Source organism: Glycine soja, chromosome 18, assembly GCF_004193775.1.
Source record: "Glycine soja cultivar W05 chromosome 18, ASM419377v2, whole genome shotgun sequence".
Taxonomy (NCBI): Eukaryota; Viridiplantae; Streptophyta; class Magnoliopsida; order Fabales; family Fabaceae; genus Glycine; species Glycine soja.
The window spans coordinates 1,228,566-1,254,911 of record NC_041019.1 but is presented as its reverse complement, the minus strand read 5'-3'; the positions used below and the strand labels follow the sequence as shown (position 1 = coordinate 1,254,911).

General features: G+C 32.2%; 2 protein-coding genes across 2 annotated transcripts; one reads left to right on the top strand and one right to left on the bottom strand.

The window, feature by feature from the left end:
• Nucleotides 1–3,872: 3,872 nt before the first annotated feature.
• Nucleotides 3,873–9,322, bottom strand: LOC114397724 (ubiquitin carboxyl-terminal hydrolase 4-like). Its single transcript, XM_028359907.1, has 6 exons — nt 8,947–9,322; nt 8,076–8,192; nt 6,606–6,704; nt 5,726–5,914; nt 5,113–5,294; nt 3,873–4,622 (listed from the first exon to the last, which is right to left on the bottom strand). The coding sequence occupies exons 1-6, from the start codon at nt 9,061–9,063 to the stop codon at nt 4,217–4,219; spliced, it is 1,110 nt and encodes a 369-aa protein (XP_028215708.1). The 5' UTR covers nt 9,064–9,322; the 3' UTR covers nt 3,873–4,216.
• Nucleotides 9,323–13,156: 3,834 nt separating this feature from the next.
• LOC114394466 (zinc finger protein STOP1 homolog) lies at nt 13,157–14,493 on the top strand. Its single transcript, XM_028356049.1, has one exon. It carries the CDS (start codon nt 13,308–13,310, stop codon nt 14,322–14,324), a length of 1,017 nt encoding a protein of 338 aa, XP_028211850.1. The 5' UTR covers nt 13,157–13,307; the 3' UTR covers nt 14,325–14,493.
• The last annotated feature ends 11,853 nt before the right edge of the window (nt 14,494–26,346 follow it).

Genomic DNA, 26,346 nt, shown 5'->3' with positions numbered 1-26,346 from the left:
CCTAAATTAATTCGATAGTTGCGACTTACATATTGTTATGGGTGCCCGTTTTGAATTATTGGATGTTGTTGGGAAGGGGAGACATTTTTTTTTCCGACAGTTCTATCGAATTGCTGTTTTGAAAAATTTTGTTCATATTTAGTCAAATTTCTTCTCATAATTATATATTTTTTTCATTTATAAAATTTTGAATTAAAAATCTTATTTAAAAACATTGAGCTCAGTGGTACTCAGATGAAGCCCTTGGTAAAGGTGAGAGAAGTTTAATGAGGAGACAAGAGACACAGCGTTTAATTTGTGAAGGTCGATGACGTGGTGGTGCGGGCCCACTACCAAGCTTACAGTCTCGCAGAACCACCGTTCAGACATTTAGGCCCATTCCATAAATACATTAAAATTAAAATCTTGGCCCATTCCGTTTTGTACGATCTCGTATTATTAAATTAGTGTTGCAAAACAATAATAGAGAAAGGAAAAAGGAGTGATACTAATACCATTTTTTTAATAATTTTACTAATAAATCTTCTTACATTTTGTATAAAAGACATTAAATAAAAAATTAGGCTGATAATATGAAGTATTTTTACACTATCATTTTTAATCACAAACTATTATATATAATAAATTTTATTATTTTCAATTACATTACTTGAAAAGTTACATCAACAAATTTTTTTTATTAGTTAATAATATAAGATTTTTTATGATAAAAATATATAATTATTAAATTCTAAAATGGAAAATTAAATTTATTAAATGTTTCAAAGCCTAAAAAAGCATCAATATCTTTATATTTTAAAAATAAGAAAATTAGTAAAAAGATGTAGTATGAATATTTAGAATTTTTTTTTTAAACATGTCTTTATAATAACAGTAACAAATCCAAATGCAAATAATTTTCTACAGTTTTAATTTTCACATTAAAAAAAAAAGTTAATTCAACTCCAAAACTTGAACTCCCCACATCATCTGTCGGTTGGCTAAGGCTTGACCGGCAATACAGATTTGCTGTGATCATAATGGGCCGCCGTGCCATGTTTCAAGATCTTGATTAATTTAAGAATTTAATTTATATTTATATATAATGTCAGTCTTTATATATATATATATATAGACATCAGAAATTCATTATATTGTTACATTTTCCTATTGAATATCTGTTACACAAAATGAAAAATATTAACATGATATTGGAAACCAAATGATATAATTAAAATACAACATGTTGGTTTGCTTGCTTATGCGTTGTGGCTTTATTTTTTATGCAGCATATTCTCTGCTGAATCAGGACTTTTGTTGTACCTGACCATAGATTCGAGTAGCTAAGCTGAAATATATAATTCAGGGGAATGCAGAAACCTTTCTGATCCATAGTTATTATAATGGACGTGGCTTAACAGCTTAAGACTTTGAATATGAATAAAATTGTTATTTGTGATCTGTGAGACTCGTTTCCTTGTGTCTTACACTTTTCAAGGGTGAAGTAAAAGGCTTTCTCATTTAACTAACGCAATCAATATAGTTTTAAGTTTTAATTAAATTAAATGTTGTTCTAGTTGCATATTCCTAAGGATGAATCGGTCCTAATTTATCCAATTCTACCTCCAAAAATACAATGGTTTGGTGGGATTTAAAGGGAATGGAAAATAAATTGAAATACAATTTTTGAATTAAAGTAAATTGTACTGTTCATTTCTCTTCACTTCCACTATCTTTCTGTGCAAACGAACAATCAGTGAGGAGTGAGGACACTGTTACAAGATATGTGCTCGAAAAAGAGAGCAGAATCAAACATAACATAGGAAAGGTTGCAAGGTGAAGTCAACGGTTCAGTATCCGAGGCAGCAAATCAATACCATAGACATAGACTGTTGAATTGAATGTTGTTACTCAGATCCCAAGAAACTCATGTATTAAAATAATAAATCCTCTTTTAAATCGTGTTTTTTTTACACGGCAATATATCAGAAACCAGAAGATAGTTCTGCCTCCTTGTTTTGGCCGTGGAATTGATTAATGAGAAATGTTATTTTCACAACAATTTGCACAACAAATCTTATAACTAAAGAGAGAAGAGAGTGCTATACACAGCAACAGTCTAATAAAACTATAAAAGTATAACATGTGGATTAAATTTTAATTCAAATATCATTACTATTCTTGCAGCTCAAAATAAACAGACTTCACTCACCCCCTGCCAATGCCAGACATTAAAACGTGCAGTGCAGATTAGTGTGATATTTACAAAAAACAGAAAGCTTTAATGTAATTATGAAGCCAGTTGTTCAAGGCTTCGATGCTCTTCTCTTCTGGACCCCACCCACCCACCTACTCGGAAAAAAACAGTTAGAGAAACAGGGATTCCGTGCTAGATAATAGATACCCAATTTCGTACTTCCTACAATAAAAAGAGCAATATATGATTTACAGCCTAACACAAATACCACGAGACTATGCCACCATAGCCATGCAAATACAATCTCAGTTTGTTGATATCTCGATGGGTTGAATGATTAAGAGAGCATAAATGAGCAAGAAGGTCACAGATTTGATCCATCTGTTAATATAATCTTAACATTTTAACAAATTAATATTTTCCAATAAAAATAAAAACTATTGATCTCTTGGGAAAGACCATTGTTACCTCCAACAAATACCATAGTGCAATGCGGAAGCTATGGCCGGAAACCTTTTTGGTTTTGGTCTCTATGCCTGCCAATTATTAAAAGGAAAAACCTTATTTTCTCAAGATTTTAGTTAAGAAAGAAATAAACAGTGAATTTTTTTTATATAAACACTAACACCATGATTTTAGATAAAAATAACTTATTTATTAACATCTTAAATCAATAAATTAACAAGATTTTGGTCATTTTTGAAGTGGACTGCAAAGTTGTGGTCGAGCAACTTCATTCTGCTAATGCTGATCTTTCTGCATTTGGGACAATTATCAGACAGTGCAAGCATATTATTTCTAGTCATGAAAAGTGAAAACTTTAGTGTAAAGTTTGTTGGAGATAAGCCAACATGATGACTCATGCCTTGACACGGGCTGCTATCTCTCATCCTTGTTCCACTTCTTTTATGAGTATTCTTCATTGTATTCACTCTTTAATTACTAATGAAATGGCTTCAGTTTGTTTCCCTAAAAAAAACAAGACCCTTATTAAAATCTTTGAAATACTATATGGTATTGCCGCTCTTTAACATTCTATCAAAAAGAATTCGGAGCGAGTACATTTTTTATGCAAAAATAAGGGTATGTTTGGGACAACCGTAAAAAATTAAATTATTTCAATAATCAATCATATATGTAATTAATCATTCTTATAATTAATTATAATCATAATCAAATTTTGTCTGGATAAATTTGTTGAAAATGATTTGAAAATTATTAATTTCGTTTGGATGCAACAAAAGATCATTTTTTACATAATAAAATAGTATAAAACAACTGAAAGGAAAAAGAAATTGTTGAAAAAGAATTATAAGTTACAAACTTCAGCTTCATAAAAACAATTATTTTTTCAAAAGAAAAACTTTTCTAAATTTAAGTTTGGATCCTAAAACATCTAACCTATTTTGGAAACAAAGTATTTTCTAAAAAAACAGTGGAAATTTTAGATTATTGTCCCAAACATGCTTAAATTGTTTACCATTGGACTTCAGGTTTTGGATTAAATATTATAGGACTCAATTTTAAACCATATACGTAATTCAACATGCGTATCTAAATTTTAACCATAAATCACACATTAGAATGTGTAAAGTTGAGAGGAATTATGGTGAGATAGCCATACAGAAACCTAACTTGTAAAACTTAATACTAATTATCAGACTAAACCACCAAGAAGCTCTTGTATACCAGAATGTAGATGAAAACACCATAATTTACTAGTGACTCTGCCATTGCATTGTGTTTCTATTGATTTAACACTTAACAGTTAACATCGTGAATGTACTGTCGGTGAAATTCTTAAACCATATACACTGCTCTTATTGTAACAAAAAAATAAGGGGAAAAAGGACAGTGCTTCCGCTATCCACTGTACATGCCGACCACTAAGTATACATTTTCACAACCCGTATCCTCTCATTGATGTATAACAACTACTCAAGCAGGTTGAATAAAACCGGAAAAAATAATTAATAATTAAACAGATAAAAAAGACAAGTCCAACTGATTCAAGTATCTAAAACTCAAAGGCTCCTCCGTCTAGTTCCTGTTACCAGAGCCAATGCTCTCATAGAATAAAATGTAACCATGGTCTGTATTGCTGGAATATTCTTGCGAAGACCCAAAGAATGTCTGAACAGCAGACTCATCAATCATCTCAACATTTTCGTCGTCAAAAAATAACCAGTGGTTATGGCTTTTCACAAGGCTTACATAATGCCCGTGGTTGGGCCCACTCCCAACATGGACAACTACTGCAAATAGAGAATACTCAATATCTGCATCTTCAGCAGTATCACTCAATTTCAGCTCAAGAGGGAAGACAACCCGGTAAGACAGCTTCTTGTAGCGACCCAGTTGTTCAATGTATTTAAACCGCTTAAGGTGGATGACCAACACATGAGGTGGTTTCTTTATCTTCATTCGCTTCTGAGCTTCTTGCAAACTGATAACAATGAAAGTTCACATCTTGATTATCAGACCAGTAAAACAGATGAGATTGCATGGGTATTTTATCGCTGCACTGACAGCAATCAAAACTCGTCCAGATATCAGATAAAAAAAAAAAAGAACAATAACCGATGAATGGTGAAAACATTAGCTAACAACTATAATGCTATATAGTCACTACCCAGAAACAAAACATCATAGTGATACTATTAGTAATAAACTAAGATAGCAATCTATTTTTAATTAAAAAGAATAACAAATTGCCAACAAATAATACATAATTGAAGTCATTTGATATGTCTGCATCATCACACACAAAAATTGTCACTTGAACAAGCAATAGAATAGTTCAGCAACGCACATTATTCAAAATGGTTGAACTGACCCTTTACTTTCAAGTAAACCTCAAGAAGCCAGGTAACAGCTGATGCCACGAAAGTATTCAAGTAACTATAAAATCAAAGTTAGGAATAAACTCTATATACCTGCAGCACTTGTCACAAAAAAATTTGTCTTCAGCATTCAATGTCTCCGTTGAACTGAAATTTTTCAAGCAACTTGTAATTGAACTATTTTGTTCAATATCAAGGCTTAAGTCAAAAAATGTTTCATCCCTAGCTGTTACAGTTTCACATCGCAAGCACCTGGTCTCGTTGGTGAGTATTCCCTGACCAGAGCAATTTACAATAATGAGATTCCTAAAAATAAGTGGAGAGTGCAACAGATTTAATCCAATACAAAGTTCACAATTTATAGGTACTCCAAGCTTTGCTGCAAGCAACACAATATGACAGTTATGCAGGGTTGCATGACAGTTGTTGAGTGTTCAGTAACTGTAGAACAGTTATTTGCTGTTATATGAGAGTTATGCATGTATTTCATAAACAGGATGTGTGACAGATTTCAGAGGGGAGTGTGCATGTTAATTGCTGGAGTTGTTTGAAGGAGGTGACTACTTGGCAGGGCAAAGGCCTCTGTATTACATATTATGGTTCAATTCCAGAATTCTCTCAATAATACCTTGTACCTTGCGTCCAAATTCTTAACTTTAACACAGCATGCTAAAATAAAGACCTTAAATTGGTAGGTCAAGGTCACCTGAAAATTTTTGTGCACCCAAGTAACTAAAGGCTCCTTTTTAGCACCATTGGCTAGACTATTCTTAGGTCCATTTGCAGCCTTTTCAGAAGGTGGTGAAGTCTCTTGATCATTTTTTGCAGCCTGGGCCTCTTTCTCCAGAATGTCAACAAGTTCATTTAACAAAAAGTTCAAGAATTCATGGGCATCCTACCAAAAATGAAAAGAATCACAATGACAATATTGTTTTTTAATCTTAAAAAGGTATATTCTTTTCTTTCAAAAGCAAAAAACTAGATGCGTAAGTGACATCATGCTATAAACAGTACACAAAGTCTAGCAAACAGAATTAACAATGCATTTATAAATAAGGAAAGGCCTAAACTTAAACAATTTGAGATACCCAACGTTAGTAAACTCAACTGGATCATCAACTAGATCAAGGTCAGTAGTTGATAAGTATGTAGTTCATGCTCCAAGTTTCAAAAGACTATAATACAAGTATCTAACACTTTAACAAGTTCAAAACATAAAAAAACACAAGTTTCCAATCACAAGTTCAAAGCATAAATAAACAATCAAGGTAAATACAGGAGCACGATTACAATTGGAAGTTTATAATACATAATACCATTGTGCCAGCTCAAGGAGTCAAGTTGTACCAAATTGGGACCCTCTTGATCAACTAAATCTAAACCTTGTCCTTTTCATCATGTCACTTAATTATTTTGGTTTCCCTCTTTCTTTTTGGACTTTGAGCCTTTTATTCTTTCATTATAGACAAAAAAATGTCATTGCAAACCTATTTTTTACTGTCAAAAGAAACTAAGTTATAGTTTCTAGAATCATAACCTTCTGACTTCTGTGCTCATTCTTGACAGTTTGAAGATTATACACATACCTGGTGCATATAGCTACGGAAGAGTTCGTTCTGTTTTTTCAACCTTTGTACAAATCGTTTGGGAGCAATGACACCTGTTTTCTTCTTCTGGGAACTTATCTATACCAAAAGAAATACTATAGGTTAACCTAAAACCATAAAAGAAAGAAATAAGCAGGTAAGTCATAAATGCATTAACTGGAAATTTGAGGCAATAAATTGGTATAGTGTAGATATTTTGAAGCAGTTTATCACCTCTGCCAAATTCTTATATCTCAAAGGAAAACCACAAAGAGGGAAAATAGACAAAACAATAAAACACAGGTACTTATAATAAAACACACCATAAATAATTTGAAGCAATTTCTCAAAGACAAGTAATGGCAGATGCATATCCGGGCAAGCATGCAATCACTGTCTCCAGTCTCTCAAATCTCAAAGAAAAACGGCAAAGGGGAATGTACAACAGCTAACAGAAAGAAACATAAATGTTAACTAGGGAAACAAAATTTAGGCACATGAATAGGTAGTCGTGTTTTGAACTTTTGATAAACTTAACCAGATTTTTAGATCAAGTGATCAACATAATAAACCAAACAATATTCTCTTAAGAATGACTGAAGCAATAACCATGCTAAAAAGTAGATCTATATATTACAAATTCATGTTTCTTTAACAACAGCAATAACCAAGTCTTTTTCCACTGGGTTTGATCAGTTATACGGATCAGGCATCGCCATAATGTTATACAACAAATTATTTTCATGTTATAGCCAGACCACCAGAACTAGAATAATTTAAGATATTAGAAGTAGAAAAGGAAATTGCCTAGTGTTTAAGATTGATTTTGACTTTTGGGAAGATAAAGGGTATGGAATTTCTTTGCTTTTAGAGAAAATGGCTCTGACAGTCCATGGATGGAATGAATTAATGAATTACGGGAGTTTACCCAGCTCCAATATGTGATGTTTCAATGGTGGTCAACAGTGAACAAAACAATGACTTTGGATGTCTATGGAGAGGGAGGCATGGTGACCCCTAGTCCTGTCCTTTTCACAATCACAGTGGATTTCGTCTTAAGCAGAATGATAAACAACAGTAGGAATAGAGTCCTGAGAATGGGGTCTAAATGAATGTAAGGTTTTTGCCTATCATTTGCAAATGACTCCATTCTATTTTTCAATTGGGGTGGGGTTAACATGATAAATGTTCTCCCATTCTTGCATATTTTTTGTATAATTTCTGGAATGAATATTAATTGTTATGAGAGTGGTTATGCAGTCATTAACCTGGAGGATTGGGTTCTGACCTCATTGGCTTTGTCATTCGTGCAAGTAACACCAACACATGTATGTAATATGTACATTAATAAAATTAGCGAAAATAACACAAACTCTAACAGCAAATCATGCTTGACTCAATAAAGTATGAACCATGGAGAGGTCTCATGAAAGGAAAACAGAGAATTTTCCAAATTATAAGACTCGTTACCTGTGAAAATAAGTCGGCTAGGCAAGTCAAAAGATTTTCCTCTGCATCTGTTATGCTTTTGTTATTTGCATAATATTCTAGCAATTGTTCTCGAAATGGAACACAGAAGTATAGTGCCTGCATAATAGAGAAAAAAGGAGTAACTTGTTAGTGAAAAACTATAAAAACTTTTAGAAGTTGTTCAAATTCCAAACTAGTATACGTGACAGAAGTGTCGTTAAATGGTGGCACCATGGCTGCAATGGCAGATTTTTTGCCAACCGCCATAGGCAATTTGAGAAGGGAGGCCCGCCATGGCAGAGCCATTGACCACAATGGTGCGTTTATATGGCCGAATTTTGGCCTTCCACCATTGTTAACACTATTTGACAGACTTCTGATGTCCAAACATAATTCATCAGGATTAGAAGTACTCTTTACACAGCTGAAAGGTAAGACAAATTCCATGACATTCTGAATGACCGATAAGCTGACATTAATGTTTCAGTATTCTTTCCAATAATCAGAAATCACAATTACTTCTGCTATTTATTGAGCAGACCTCATTCAACTTAAAGACAAGAAAAATAAAGAATATACATTAATGCAATACCCAAAAGAAAATGACAAGCCATTTTTTAGTTTCTCCGTATTTTCTTATTTTCATTAAAAAAAATTCCCGTGGCAAATTAAAAAAAAAAAAAAGCTAAGCGCATTGACCTTCTTTAACGGCCATATTTTTTCCTCACAAATTCACAAGTAATAATCAACTATCAGAATGACCAGAGAGAACCACAAAAACAACCAAAGCAATTAATTAATCTGCAATTTCGAAATAATAGGATCGAATTCGAAATCGGTTAAATGAGTGAAAAGGATTGGTGATGAAGACCTGCAAAACGCTGTTGCAGTAACAAGTATTGCCAAAATTCTCGAGGCCAAAGTAACGCTCTCCTTCGGGGAATTGGTCGCCGAGAGCCTTCTCGAGCTTGGAGCCCGCAGCACCCATGAGCGCGTCGAACCGATCACCGCGACTCAGATCTTTATCCGGTTCAACTCAGCGAGTCGCATCGCACAGCATCAAATCGCTAGGGTTTGTCGAGCGAAAGAGAATGCAGATGGAGGAAGAAAAAATGGAGAAAATGGAAAGAAGAACGGCGTTTAGGAAAAAAAATCTTCCGAAAATAAAGAGGTCTTAGGACGCGCCACTGTTGCCCTCCATAATATCCGTGACAGATTGTGTAAAAACGGTTTCAAGTCTCAACTTTCAATTTCAACTGTGGCTTTGTATTGTTATTGTAAAACACTATCTTTGTCCAATGCATAAAAGTATTAACTTTGGAATTTCGTTATCTTTTAGAATTTTCGCAAAAGAATCAAATTAAAAAAATCTTATAAATCTTTTAGAATATAGTTTAGAAGTCTGTAAAATGATCTTAAAAAATAAGTTATTTTGATCATTTTGTAAATTAAAAAATAATCAAGTTAAATTAAATTAAAATCATAATGAAAATAATTAATTTTAGTTATAATGAGTTTAATTGGGTCTAATTTAAAGAGAAAACCGTTTTGGAACTTAAAATAAATTAATTATAAACATTCTGTTCAAAATAAATAATCTGTGGGTAAAATGGTTATTTCACACTTCAAAGTTTTAGGAAATTTAGAAAATGATAAACTTTGTGGTATTTTAAAATTTTTGTAAAAAAACAAGGTTAGAACATCTTATAAATGTTTTAAAATAAATTTGGAAATCAATAAAACTATTAGTTTTAGGCTAAAATAATCATTTATGATTTCGATTAAGTGTTAAGAACACATTGCTTCAAACATATAAGAAGGCATCACCAATAGGTTACTTAAAGATTGAAGAATGAAAGTTTAATAAAATTAAGACTTTAATCAAATAACTTAATAGTTGGATCTAAGTGAAAAGTTACATGATTATAATAATGTCTTATTTACAATCAAAGATGATTTATGTGTTGATATTGTGGCTTAAAGTTCGGACATATGTTGGCTTAAGTTGATCTTCATATGTGGAGTTAATATCTACAAAAGGTTGAAAGGTGGAAGTTTAATAATATTGGGGTTTTAATTAAATAACTTAATGAATGGATCTAAGTGGGAAGTTGCATGAATGTGGTTATGCCTTATTTATGACCAATTATGATTTTTCTTGATACTATGAATTAAAGCCCATACACGTGTTGGTTTCGGTTGATTTTCACATAGAGAATTCAAAAGGGATAATATAAAGATAATACAAGTGTGTTGTCGCATATACATGAACATGTGTTGATTTGTTAGAAAATGAGCACATACTCCATCAATTAAGTGAAGAAAGTTTACTGGAGATCATGGTTTGATCTTGATGATGAGAGGATGTGTGATTTCATTGGTGGTTAGGTGAATGTATCCTTATGTTGTGGTAATAACTACACCACACCATATTTTGACAAAGTCACAATCACTCCCATTGGTTAGATACTAGTATGTTTGGTTAATGTTTTTTTTTTTTTTTTGTTATGGACTAGGGAGTCATGTTGAAATGCACCATGTAAGGGGACACCACCAACGAATTGCTTAAATGAAAAGTAATCTTCATGAAGTATATTGTTAAGGCAAAATGACAAATAATACACCCTCAATTGTTTTGATTAACAAAGAATTTTATACAAAAAATTATGTTGCATTCATACCAAAAAAAGCATTTATTAACGACTAATAAGAAGATTTCAACGATTCCTGGCGACAAAAGATTCCTTTATTTGCATCAGTTCAATGATTTAAATCAACACCACGATCGGAGGTGACAAAGGTTGGAGGACCTTCATCACGGAGTAGTGAGTAGGCAAAGAGCATTTGGTGGAGCCCAACATTTGTCCTCTTACTTTGGTGCAATATAGAGCATTTTGATGCCCTTTTATGGTTTTTGAAGGGTGTTGTGAAGGTTGATTGATTGATTTATTGGTTCTTAATTTGTTATATTTTACTATTTTGTTGTTTGATTTGTATGTACTTGACTTATTATTATAGTGTTTTATTTTTCTCCTTATGCCTCTCTTTATCGTTTTTTTCCTTCATTTCTTCATCAATTTGTTGATTATGGATGATGTAATACAATTTTTTTTTCATTTATAAGCTATTGTTTCTTATTTAAGCTATGAAGCTTATTTTTAAGATAATGTCATTGCCACCTAAATATGATCCAACGAGAGAAAAAAAAATTATTTTTGTCATGATCATCAATTGTGTTTTTGCGGCAAACTACTATACAAGTCTTCAAAATCTTCTTTTTGTGATCTTCACACAATAGAAATGCTCAAAGTTACTAGCGTTAAAGATATTTTTAGAAATAATTTTCCAAAACTTATATCAAACTTGAAAATATCTCATATTCATGTAGCCAACAATAATTTTGTATAATTTAAAACAAAAATAATCTTCCAATATTTAAGTTCTTATAGTGAAATTAGCTATACATAAGTCAAGTGCTAATAGAAATTGGTGGGAAGATAAAAATATTTAAAGTTTTTAGATTGTGATGAATAAATAATCCATGACTTAAATATTTAAATTTAACGAATTTACTTATCAACTCTAATGGATTATGGAATAATTTTCATTAAAAAGTCATACCCTACTTTTCTTTTCCTTCAGCATGTAACTTAAAGCAAATGTCTATTAACAGTAATAAATTACAATACAAATAGATTGTAACCTCAATTAAGTTATACGTATATCGTCAGAAACTTGAATATTGAAATCCTTAAGTTTTTCAATTGAGGATTAATCTTACATTTATACATGTGAGAATATCCTACCAAAGAAAAAAACAAAGGGAATATTTATTTTAAGTCAAAAAAGCGACTTGCAATTTACAACGAAGGCAATGAAATGGACATCCATTATTTCTAAAGGTCAACGTCAAGGCCTCAAGGGCGCCCATGCCATATATTGTCTTAATTACCAAACTACGGTGTTAATTTTTATATTTTATATTTGATTTGATAATTTTTATACCGTATTTGATAAAGTGTTAAGTTTTATACTACCGTATTTCAATTTTGAGTAATATTTTTGGACATCTTAACAGTGGAAGCATACATACATTGATACTTATCATTGTTTTTTATCCATTATTCAACAACGAATAAAATTTTCACAATTATCTTATATTTTAAATTATATAATTAATATCATGACTATCACATTTAATACATAATTTTTAATTTATATTTCATACTTCATAATTTTTTAATTAAAATTATACTAAAGTACATAAATATATATAAACAAATTATAAAAATATTTAAATCTTAATAATTAGTATTTTTAATTAATCATAAAAATTCATATTTTTTATTCACTTTAGTTAAATAATTTTCATTTATTTTAACATTAGAAATTTAATTTAATTTTTTAATTTATTGAAATATAAAAAATTTACTTGAGAGGTAAATAGCTCTCATTTTACATATAAATAATAACAACAGTCGGATTGTAAAGTGTAGTGAAACGTAAAATAAGAAATATTTACCTAAAGTTAAGTTTTATATAATTCAATAAATTGAAAACAAAATTAAAACTCATTTTTCTAAAGTTAAAATAAATAAAAAATATTTACCTAAAGTTTTTTAATGATAATTATTTACCTAAAGTGAATACAGAATATAAATTTTTATGATTAATTAAAAATACTACTAAGATTTTAATATTTTATAATTTTATTATATATATTTATGTATTTTAGTATAATTTGATCATTAAATTTTAATTAAATTATGAAATTTTAATTTTATACCTAAATGATATGAAAAATAAATAAATAAATAATATAAAAGAAAAATTAAAAATGATACGTTAAATGTAATAATCATAATATTAATGATAAAATTCAAAATATAAGATAATAATTTAAATTCTATTAGTGATTGAAGATGAAGTTATTTAATCGCATATTTACTTTACATAAATTAGACAAACTCATTATTTAATCTACACTTTCTTTTAAATGATTTCTTTTTCTCCATAATTGTTTTCTAGCAGACAAGCACCAGTGTCTCTCTTAATATTAAATGGTCAACGCAAATAGTAGTTCATGGTTCATTGCATTTCAATAATGACCCATTAATTAATTATTTACTGAATTAATGTGAGCTCACTGCAACACAACACCACCAAAACCAGCACCACCCCCCTCTCTATCTCTTTTCTCCCTTGTTGCCGTTGAACTTCCTTAACCTAAAAATGTCCAATTCTATCTCCGACCCGACCCGAATAATTCACTCTCAGGATCCGAATACCACCGCGGACCCTCAGGTTCCGCTTCGGAACCTTTCCCAGGTTCGGAACAGAATGGATTCTCTACAACACTTCCTATCTCAATCCATCAATACCAACACTCCCCTCACCGTCGATCAAATCGCCATGGTCTCCAGCCAGATCCTCTCCTCCATCCACCAAGTCATCGTCAACGGCGCCGCCCTCGTCTCTTACTCTCAGAATTCCATCGCCGCCGGAGCACCGGATCCACCGCCGTATCCGAAGAAGCCGAAGCCGGAACCTTCAGTTGCCGATAAAGCGAAGCAAACACTCGATTCCAAACTCGAGCCTCTCGAAGGCGACGACAGCGAAATCGTGGAGCTCGACGCCGTCGAAATCCTCGCGGAGCACATGCACTTTTGCGAGATCTGCGGGAAAGGCTTCCGGCGCGACGCGAACCTCCGCATGCACATGCGCGCGCACGGAGAACAGTTCAAGACGGCGGAGGCGCTGGCGAAGCCTTCGGAGAAAGCCTCGTGGCTGCGTGCGACGCGGTTCTCGTGTCCGTTCGTAGGCTGCAACCGGAACAAGCTCCACCGGCGGTTCCGGCCGCTGAAATCGGTGATTTGCGTGAAGAACCACTTCAAGCGAAGCCACTGCCCGAAGATGTACACGTGCGAGCGGTGTCGCAAGAAGCACTTCTCGGTGCTCTCGGATTTGAGGAGCCACTTGAAGCATTGCGGAGGAGAGGCCAGGTGGAAGTGCACGTGCGGGACCACGTTCTCAAGGAAAGACAAGTTGTTTGGCCACATTGCGCTGTTTGAGGGCCACGCGCCTGCGCTCGCGTGTGACGAAGAGGGTAAAGGGAAACAAATGGTGGAGGACGACGAAGATCCAATGTTGATGAGTGAAAGTGGATTTGAATTGGATGATTGTTTTTTGGATCAAGAGTTTCCCGAAGGCTTCTTTGATGATTTTGGGTCCATTGATGACTACTGTTAAGGTAAGTGTTTTAGGGTTTCCTAGTAATAGACTTTGATTATGTATGTGTATTTAGGGAATATTCATATTCAATTGCTAGATTTGTATTTATGTCCCTATGTTATTGAAGGATTAAAATTAAACAGTGTTTATAACACAGGATGGAAATAAACGATTAATTTTATTTTTGTGTCTGAAATAATATTGAAAAAAATTCAAATAAATTAACACATAAAGATATTTATTTGGTGTAATTTTTGAAGCATTAAAATTCTCTCCTAACATTCGAAGATGTCACACTCACATATATCCTAATATCCACAATTAAGAGTAATCTTTACTCTTAATTTTTTATCAATGGAACAAGAAAATAAAAGCAGGTCCTTTGTATGTGTAGCAACATGCATGCATATATTAATTATAATCGTCTCATGTAATCTCCATGTCCGTGGGTAACGAACTCTTATGGTGAGATGTTCCCTGTTCAGAGACTGGTGTTTTTATGGCGTTGAAATTGGATTGTGTTGATACACGTTGGATTAGATGGAAAAGTTGGAAATGTAAAAATGTGTTGGAGCACTTTTAGCGCATATAAAATTGGAATCGGGCTTTCAATCTTCACCTTTTTAGTTTTTAGTGACTGGCCTTTTTGCAAGCTTCTTCTGAAACACGATTATATAGGCTGTGTTTGACAAGATTCATGCATTAAGTGGCGCAACAAATCAAGTAAAGAATCATATAAACCATTAGAAGAAAATCTCATTGAATGAACAACCTTTTTTTTTTGGTGAAGTACATCTAGAGAACTAACTCTCTCTGGAAGGAAGAATAGGAACAGAAATCAAAATTAAAGCTTGTAAAATACAATCAGGAGCAATCTCATGCTCTTCAAAACCAAAACTCATCTTCAAAGCTTGCTTTGCCATTTCATCCACAACACTGTTGGCTTCTCTGACCACATGATTCCAAACCTCATTTTCATATTGCCCTGAAAATCTGTGAATCTCTTCGACAAGTTGATGCTGAGGATGACCCAAATCACATCTCCCATCAAGAAGGTTTATAGCCTCCCTAGAATCCGAATCCACACGAATAAGTCGAAAAGCCGACCATGCAAACTTAAGACCAAGTAAAATGGCTCGAAGCTCAGCATAAAGAACACTGCCTCCTCCACTTTTGGCCTGAAAACTGCAAAGCAAGGAACCAGCAAAATCGCGGATTAGCCCTCCATAGCCCGCAAGACTGCCAAATTGAGCAACAGATGCATCACAATTCAGAACAAAGTGGCCAGCTGCAGGTGGTTTCCACCTTATATCTGTCAATACTGCAACTAGGATGGCACGTATGAGAAAACACTTTGAACAATTTCCCTGCTAGCCTTATAGGACAGGGCAACGTTACAAGCTTTATTAATAACATCCATAGGAGGCCAGATTTCCTGCGAGAAAATAGCTGAGTTCCTTTTCCACCAATGAAATTTAAAAGCCAAAAAGAGAACTCCACTTGATATCATGAACCAAATGACTCGCTAAGAGTTTCTCCAAGGAAGCCTCTGTCAACAGGATAAAGACATACGCAAAGGCCAGATGAGAGATAGGGGATCCATGTCTACTCAAAAGGATGAGCCTATCATAAGCTTTCTCCAAGTCTATCTTGATTACCATCCAACCTTTCCTTCCGGTCTTACTCCTCATGGAATGAAAAATCTCTTGGACAACAATGATATTATCTCCACTCTGCCTGGAAGGAACAAAGCCTGATTGACAGGGACCAACCAGCCTACTCATGAAGGGTCTAATTCTCAAGGAAAGTAGCCTGGTAATGTCTTGTACCCCCACATTACACAAACTAATGGGCCGAAAGTCTTTCATGAAAATAACCTCCTCCTTTTCGGGAATCAGAGTTATACACGTTTTATTAACGTCTGTGTGGTGATTCTGGAAAACACCCGGAAACACTTATCCCAACCACATTGAATGCACAGCCTTGATTCATTGAATCAAACCAAATATACCACCATTAAGTACATAATTCTGCTTTCATAATTATGTTTATGACCATTAGAGTTATGTGTATAAATATACACAATATAACCTTTGTAATAACAAAGTGAATGACTGAATAATAAATTAATAATACTATTGTTTTCCTTTCAATTTCAATAGTCTTTCCTCGACCTTGCACCCTTAGTAGGCATGGCAACGGGACGGGTCAGGGGTGGGTTTTGCTTACCTCACCCCACCCTCACCCCACCCTGACTCTCCATTTTCCTCCCCGCCCCCAAAAACCAATGGGTGTATATATTTACTTCTCATCCCCATCCCCGACGGGGTCGGATTTTCCCTGTCCCACCCCGTCCCCGACAAGTTTATAAAATTTTATTAAAAAGTATAATTTTTGATAAAATAAAAAATGAAATTTTAAATAACAACCATAACATATTTTTAAATTTTACATGACAATATAAAATTCAATCTAATAGTTTCATGTTTAAATGTGTTTTGTAAATTAATTATTAGCGGGACGAGTTTGGGGACGGGGTCGGGGCGGGTATTATTAATCCCATCCCCGACCCCGAACCCGACTTTGACTATCGGGGAAAATCTGACCCCGATCCCGGTCGACTCGGGTTTTCTCCGTAAAAGTCGGGCGGGTCCGGGGCGGGACCCACGGGTTCGGACACCGTTTTCATGCCTAACCCTTAGCAAGGCTAATGATACCAAATTTACTTTTAATTGAAACTAATTAATGTGGTAATGAAGACATGCACTAGACCGATACCTCGTAGATTCTAAACATTTGATTAAAAAAATTCAGGATATTAACCATAACTTAGGGAGGTATTGTACATTGATGAACAATATTCATGAAACGTTGAAACTAGAGTCCTTTAGATGCGCATACAATGTGGGAATCTGGGTTACTGTATTCAGGATGATGCATAACTAAAGTTGGGAATTTGCTTTTCCCTGGTACCCATAAATCTTCTAAGTGGTGTGTAAGTTATAGTCAGCCTAATTCAACCCATTTTACAAGCTAAAAGGGTTAGAAAAATGTTGATTCTCTTTTTTAAGGATTGATCTGGCTTAACTCACTTAATCCATGGATTGAGGTGACATATACAACCTAAGTTATTTGAGCCAACGCCTATATTAAGCCTTTATTTTTTTTTTTTTTTCCTTTCTTGGTTTAAAATTTTGTTACGAATTACATATATATATATATATATATATATATATATATATATATATATATTTATTGTTGAGCTTGTTATATTTATGTTTTTTTCTTCTATTTTCTTGTATTTTTTTTTAAGGATTTACTATTTTTTTCCAAAACTTTTTTGAATTTTTTTAATCCCTAGTCTAAATTTTGACGGTAAAAATTTTTGAACTTTTTCTCCATGAATACGTTTAATTCATGATGTCAAATAACAATGTTAACTTAAATAATAAAATAATAATTACAAGATTGACAAATTGTCATGTTATCATGAAGTCTAATTAAATAGAAAAATGTGTTTTTTTGGATAAAATATATTTTTAATTTCTTATTTATTTAAAATAATTAATGATATCATACTTATTGTGCTGACAAGACAATTAATTTGTTTTCTTCATTTTTATTAATGAACTATTATTGCAAAAAAAAAAACAAGTGTGAATTTTTAAATAAGAAATTTTCTTTTTTTTTCCCATTTTTTGTTTGTTAATATGATATATAAAGATCATTAAAATACTACATATACTACTTGAGTGTGAGTTGACAATCACTACCTCAAAGATCATTTTCAATAGAAGATTTTATTTTTATTTTGAGATGTTAGTCACTTTTTTTATGAATCTCACATTATCATATCATTGATTAGTTTTTCTTCATTTTTTACTTTAATAGTAAATTACATTCGAAGATCTTAAATCATTTTTTCAAGTTTTACAAGAATTGGATTCAAATCAATTTTATAAAGAGAGTAAAAAATTAATTTTTTAATGGATGCAAATTTTAACCGTCCTTCTACAAGAATTAAATCTCCACGTAGAGATCTAATATCCTGCTCCAATAATCAATTTTAGCCTTAAAGTGAAAATCTCCTTACAAGGTTATTGGAAATGCTACCTTTGCCGCTCTAGCTTCATTTCTCTACTAGCTAAAATATTAAGTGGTGCCCACATAGCTCTAGATGAGGTTACGCTATATTTGTGTCTCTCGTGCGAGAGTTTTCTCAAGAACTCCTGTACCATCTAAGATCACCTAACATTATAGGGATTTTGTTTTTTATACCTAAAAGCATGTGTGTATAGGACATTAATAAAAGTGTTATGTTGAATAACTGATAAAATTTTAAATAACATAATAATAACGAATTAAAATAAAGCATTGTTTTGATACACAAGCAAATCATGTTTTCTGTCAATGAGAAGAACAAAATCATCAGTTGGTGAGTCCAAAGATGAAACAAGCGTGTGTGAAAATCAAAGCCAAATTCGCTTAGAATGTATTTGGATATAGTAATTTAATTAGGTAATGTAATTTTTTATAGGAAATTATTTTTTTTTATTAAGAGTAACTGTTTGGATATTTTAGTAAAAGAAATTCAAAAATTTTAGAATTTTAAAAGGGATTTTAGTTAATTGAAAGAATAGAATTTCAAATTCTATTTTCAAGGGAGTGAATTTGAAAATTTTGTAACTTACTCTCTTGAACTTTTCTCTCTCAAACTCAACTCAACGTACCTCATCATCGTCGTCTTCTCCTACTCTCTCATTGACCCCGTCAACTTCGATCTCATCATCGTCGGCACTACTCTATCAGAATTCGTCATCACAGCCGTCACCTCCGCTGTCGGCAAAACCATCCTCCACCTCGACCCCAACTCCTTCTACAACGGTCACTTCGCTTCTCTCGATCTCCTTCCACGATCTCACTTCCTACCTCACTTCCCCACACTCCCTCCCCTCTGCCGCAACCGCCACCGCATCCTCCGACTCTGACAACATCGTTGTCATTGACCTCATCCACCAACCCCTCTGCACTGACGCAGAAACCACGACCTACGATGAATCTGCATTTCTCAACAAAAATTCAACATTGATTTGGAAGGTTCAAGGGCACTGTTCTGCGCGGACAAGACGATCAATTTGTTGATGAAATCGGGCGCGACGCAGTATTTGGAGTTCAAAGAAATCGACAAGAGCTTCGTCTACGAAGTGAACGCGGGTTTGGCGAACGTGCCGAATTTTCGAGGAGCGATTTTTAGAGACAAGAAGCTTTCGCTGAAGGAGAAGAACCAATTGATGAGGTTCTTCAAACTGGTTCAGCACAACCATGGTATCCAAACACAAAATTTTAAAAATAAAGAAATTTAAATTAAAATATTTAAAATTCTTTAAAATTTTAAATTGTCTTATCCAAAAACACTCTTGTCAAAACGAACTTTAGCCAAATGAGCTAGTCCAAGTTCCAATTTGCACATAGCTATGGACCAATTTTTTTTTTGTTATGCTCGAGTCACGAGATATTCATGGCGGCAGCCTCCAATTCATAAAATTCTTAAGAGGGAAATTTGACAGCATCGGCAACTATGTTTGCAATTGCATCACTGCTCAATCATCCTTCATGACCACTGTTCTTGTCTGACCTCACATCTCACATGTCACGTTATTCATCAAACACCAACACGGTTTAGTCAAATACTTTTTCCCTATATATACACACTATATAACATAATTTGTAACACAACAATAATACGACAAAAGCAATTGAACATTATTTTCAGCAATTGAACATCGAGACAAGACAAACCACTCAGAATAAACTAGAACTTATTTTGTAGGAACAGCGGTGACAATGTCGGTTTCTTTAGAAGCGTTGGCAATGGCTGGCGCAAGTGATGTGGAATTTGCCATGGATATTGAAGAATGGGAACGCAAAGATTTGGAGCAGTATCCACCACCCCATTTACTAGCCCATGAAAAAGAAGGGAACAATGGAGTATATGGCCTTCCTACCACCCATTTTCTTCCGAATCACAACACATGGGAATATGACAAGGAAGAAGAACATGGTGTCACCTTCACCCATCATAAAAAAAAGTTGGACAGAACTACGGAAACGATATGGTCAGAATTCACGAGGTCAATTAAAATAATCGCGAGAGCACTTGAAACATTAATCATGGTCTTGTGTTATAACTTATAAGCATAAGAGATTCAGGTTCTAGGTAGTAGCTAGCATAAATAATTTCATGTATCTTATAAGTTCAGTTTGCTAGTTAACAAGGATGACATTCGGTGCGTGCTCAGAACAAATGTTCTACATCATCAGTATTTCGGGAACCAACGTTCTATATAGCTAAATATGTTTCACTTTAGGGTAACGATTTTTTTAGAAGAGATTCTTATTGTAATGGAAAATATATAGTAAACGATCACATGATTATTTTTTGTATGTTTATTGTAATAGTGACACATATTATGTATGCTTATTTTTCTTAATTCATTTTTTTAAAAGGTAAGCAAAACTATCAAATTTAGAGTGGTGTTATTAAACGGAAACGAGGTTTTATTACTTTTATATGTTTTACATTCAATGTTTCAATATTTTTTGGTGCCTCTCCACGTAAAAATTACTAGGACGCGACATCTCCCATGAAACTGTGAAAGTAGGAAAATTTGGTTACTATAAGCCGTCTTGTTCGATTTAGATGACACCAGAGACGAGAAGGATTGAAAGTAGATATAAAATCATAAGTGTATTTTTTTAGTTTACTTGATAATTATTAGCAAGGCAAAAAAATTAATATATAATCGTAAATCATAAAAATGAAATATAGAAAGGATATTTGCTTTTAATAAAAAAACATTTATTATTATTTTAATTAAGCTATTTTAAGATAACGATTAACATGTCATAAAAAAGAAAAGAAAAAAAGAAGAGACAAACATAAAACAAGAAAAATGGAGAATTAAATTGTGTTTTGTTATTTTAAAAATTAATTTGACCGATAAAATATTTTGTTCTACATAAAACCTTTAATAGACAATGTAAAAAAACTTGTATGTTATTTTAAACAACCATCTTCAGGCTCCATACGCACTTTTTTTAAATAAAAAAAAAGAGAGAGAGAAAGAAAGTGCAACTTAAGATACACTACTGTAAGAATTAAAAGAAGATGATTCTCAAAGAAAAAAAATTAAAAGAAGATAATTCTTCTTTTAATCAGTAGAAGATAAATCTTCTAATTTTCTTACAAGAAAATACAATAAATGCTCTTAGAATGTAAGCTAGATTAATGTTGAAATTGAAGTTGATATAATCTTGAAGTTGCGAATAATATTTAATGTTTCATTCTCTCTATTTATAATTATTCTTTTTTGCGATAAGTTTATTCAACCAAGAGAGTTCATTCAAAACACATAAATATTTGGATATATGTATTTTTTGCACTTTTTATGATTTTAAATAATGTCGTAGATTGTGTCTTCAATATTGAAATGCTTAATATTTTTTGCACTTTTTTTTTTAATTTTCCATGTATTTATCTCAAAGACTATATTCTCACACATCTATTTCTGTAGCAGACATGGTATTCAATATTGTTGCATTAATTATTAAAGTTCAATATAATATTGTCTTATTTTATTTGATAATATAGAAATGCTTAATGATATGATCCTAAAATAAAATAATCTTTAGATTTATTGTTAGATATAGTCATCTATAGAGAGAGAGAGTCTTCAAAATTGTTGTTTATTCTTATAATCTTTAAAATGATGCTTATGAAAACTATATATATGTTTCATGCAGACAACGTGAATTGTCATAATGCCAGCTCAAATTGCCACTTTGCACATATGACATTTCATTTAGTCCTCTCAGGATTTTCTTAATTTGAAACATCACCCTTGATTAATTAGCATCACGGGCTGATCAAACTTACCACATCTAGTTAAGAATCATTACACAGAATGGGTTCTGTACGTCGTAATTGCCTACATCATCTTTAATAAGATATTGATCAAATTCCTCATCTGTAGTCAAGATCTCGATCTCTGGTCAAGCAATGTTCTATAGTACGGATGAATGAACCTTTGACGGACTATAATAATGCAAATCTCGAAAGAGTTTGTGAAAAAAAGTTATAAAGATAATGTCGTGTCGTAAAACCGTACTAGTCAGTTCCCATTGTCAATAGTTAGACACGCTTATATATTATTCTTGTAGTTGTACACAATGCATGTTTAACCAATTAACCCAATGCTTGGAGAATGGACAATGCATTGTGCCAATTATACCGTTCACACTGCGACTTTTTTAGTTTCTAAAAATGTTCGTACGGTCAGAGATTTCCAGTCGTACGTGTTAAGATTTTTATTTAAGGATTCGTTGGTTTGCCGTGAAAAAAAAAGTTAAAAATAAATTAAATAAATGATAAAATAAGACGAGACACATATTTTTATATTTTATTTTAATTTAAAACTTCTATTTTAAATTATTTTCATTTTAGTTTATTTCACTCTACCAAACAAATCTTAAGTAACATTTCATTTTTTTTTACCAAAATTAAGTAACATTATTTATCATTTTAGATCATACTCAAATTTATGAAAATTTATATTGATAAGATTATTATGAAAAAAATTAAAATTGCGAACAAAATATTAGGAAAATGCATTTTAATAAAATTATAATTTATGGTATATATCAATATATTAATTATCTTAATTATCTGTTGATTTTTTATAATATTTTTTTCACTAAAATAAACTTTTCTCGCTTAAGAGAAAAAATTTCAAAAGCTTTACTAGCTAGATAGATTTGTCAAATTCCTAATGGTCAAACATCATTCTTTAGCACGAATGCATATTCAATTCCTGTATCCGTGTTCATATTACACTGGCAATACAATGCATGTTTATTTTCTTTAAGATGCTGCCATCTGTCTATTTTGTTTGTATGGAGAGTATTAAATAATTTTATATTATTATTTTAAAAGTAAATAAATATTTTATAAATAATATATTATAATTGAATGACTATGTAAAAAAATTTATGTATAATTTTTTTTTCATTTATTATTGTATTAATATATTATTTACTCACAATAAATGTATTCAATATTTTTATGACATATATTTTATTTCATAATTTTGTATATTTGATTTTTATCTCTTTCTAATTTTTTTACATGTAAAAAGACAGTTTCTCCCGTCCATATTCCATGCTGGAAACACACGCCCGTGTGGTCAGAGATTTGAAACTGAAAAAATAAAGGAAGATAAGAATATAGTTTCTACTTTTTAGTTGCATGAAATGCCCGTGCATGCACCCTTTACCTTTTATAGCAGCCAAAACTGAACCCAGGTACTTAAGTTGTGGTATTTATAGATGCACCCTACTCCTCCTAATAAATCATTCATCCATTTGTTAGTTTCCTTTAAATCTAAACAAGCCAAACTAGCTAGCTTAGTTACATACGTACTTTAATTTAACTAGTTGAAGCTTTACTTTGTGCATGTCAGTTGAAGCTTTTGCAATGGCTGGTGTTGATTGTATGGAGAATACAATCAATAATGTTTGTGCATTGGAACAGAGTTTAAGTCCCGAGGCTGAGAAAAGGCACTGCAACATTACTACTAGTTCGAGCTTGGACGATGGCATGGCGATTGAGTGGGTGAAAATGAAGATGCGTGAATGGGCCTCAGCTGTTGCATCAAACAATGACACCAAAGCTAATCTTACAGTTTCAGAGATACTTCTTATAATGGATAATCATTTCATGCGACCAAAACCAGACACATGATGCTCTTTCTAGACGTTGTATTTTTTAAATTTTTTTTATTTTTACACCCATTGTATTCTATTTGTTCTTTGCATATATATATATATATATATATATATATATATATATATATATATATATATATATATGTATGTATGTATCGTCCATATATTCTTTTATTGTTCAGCTTTATATTATATATCAAGAAAATTTTGTTGTTTTTACTCCTTGTGATTAGTTACAGTTTCTTCAATTAAATGGTTGAAAAACAATAGATGAACATGTAAAGTCATGGAAAGCAATAGAACAGAGATGACGAAGCAAATAAGTTATTTAAAAAGAAAAGAAAACTGAATTGCACTGTTACCCATAGAATTGTTTCTTTTTTATAGAATTGTATTTGCTAAGTACACCTTATCTATTTAAGAGTCATGTGTAACATGGAATTAAAAAGATTATGACTATTTTATAATACGAACATGAATACTTTACTTTTAATATACAATGTTAAATATTAATTTAAAAATATGATTTTTAATAATTAACAAAAGTCGGTTATTTTAAATTATTTTGCTATACTGAATGTATTTAAATTAAATTCTAAGAACATATATATTGCAAAAAATGCCATATGATAAGGAAAAATAAATATATTTCATTAGGCTTACGTACCTCGATCATTGTTATATATAGTTTTACTAACATAAATCAAATTATTAATATAACCACTGTGGGTTTCTCTAATGTAATGTATGTATAATAGACAATTTTTATAGTATAAAAAATTAATATATATCATTGTTGCATCATATATATTTTGTATATGTTATATATCTTGTATGTGTTAATACGATCGACTTCAAACTCACAAGAGCATTTTTATACGTCTATAGCAAGGCTCTCTTGGACCAGGAAAAACAAGAGTCCCAAAAAGTTAGTAAGAACACGTTAATTATATATTTTTTGGTTTTCCACAGGTATGTATTCTCAATTGAAAACTAATTTTTACCTGAAACTATCAAATAACTTCAACTTATTTGTAAAGCTCTTAATTTGATCAGTAGTTTTAAAGTAAAAATTATTCCACCAAACATAATATACGATTAATACATCTATTAATTTTGTTTTATATAAAAAAGGGGAGCACTCCCTGAGTCCCTGGCATGTCATTCATGTATCCGCATTTATTTCTAAAATTGGTGACATTTAAAACACGGCTAAAACATGTTTGTTAATTAACATTTAACATTTAAAATGCACGGGTTGAAAAATGGTATCAGTGAATAATGGTGATGACTGATGAGCACGGGTTGAACATGCATGCAAGCATGTTTCTTGCATGCCGTTGCAGGCATTGACTGAATAGTGATATGGGCGTCATGAGTTATGACGTAGTTGCTGATCCAAGTGAACTAATCTATTAGAGAAAGAGAGATCACATGTTGTAAGTATAAAAGAAAAGGAAGTTTACCCATGCAACGTCCGTGAATTGGTTTATTTTTAGTTACCTAAACTTAAAGCAGAAACAATTAATCTAGCTATAGTTAATTTGCTATGGTATATATACAAATGCTTCTATGCGGCTACTACCTCAATTGCAATTCACATGCAGTCACACACATATATATTCTCATTGACCCCTATTAGGAATAAAGGAAATATGTCTATTGAAGCTATGGCAATGGCAGGCATGGATTACAAAGAATGTGCCATCACTTTGGAAGAGTGTTACCCACAACAGCAACCTCCTATGTACCTTGTGGCCGAGCCTAATAATGAATTAGTTAACGTGGCTGCAGTGGAGATGATGAAAGCAAAGATCCGAGAGTGGGCAAAAGCCGTTGCTTCAACTTCCAAGCAACAAATTATCGCTGATGAGAAGTGCAAAGTGCATGTAGTTAGCTAGTAATTTGTTATAGAAAATTAAAAAAATAGCTAGTTTGTTATAGGAACAAAACAATAGTTGCCTAATTAGGCTCAGCCCAGAAATTAATGGATCGAATACCATGTTCTATTCGCTAGCATTATTAAGCAATAGCCATCGCCTATCGATATCGCATGGTATGTTAATTGTAACGAGGATTTGGACAATCTCTTTGTTTATTTTGTTACTCTTTTAATTTGTTTTTGCGTTTACCCTTTTAAAAGAAAACTTTATTTATTTATTCATTTAAAAATTGAAGATAACATTATATATGTTTTTTCTTTGAATATATCCTTTTTTTTTATCTCATTCTTAAACATGTTATATATTTATTATAA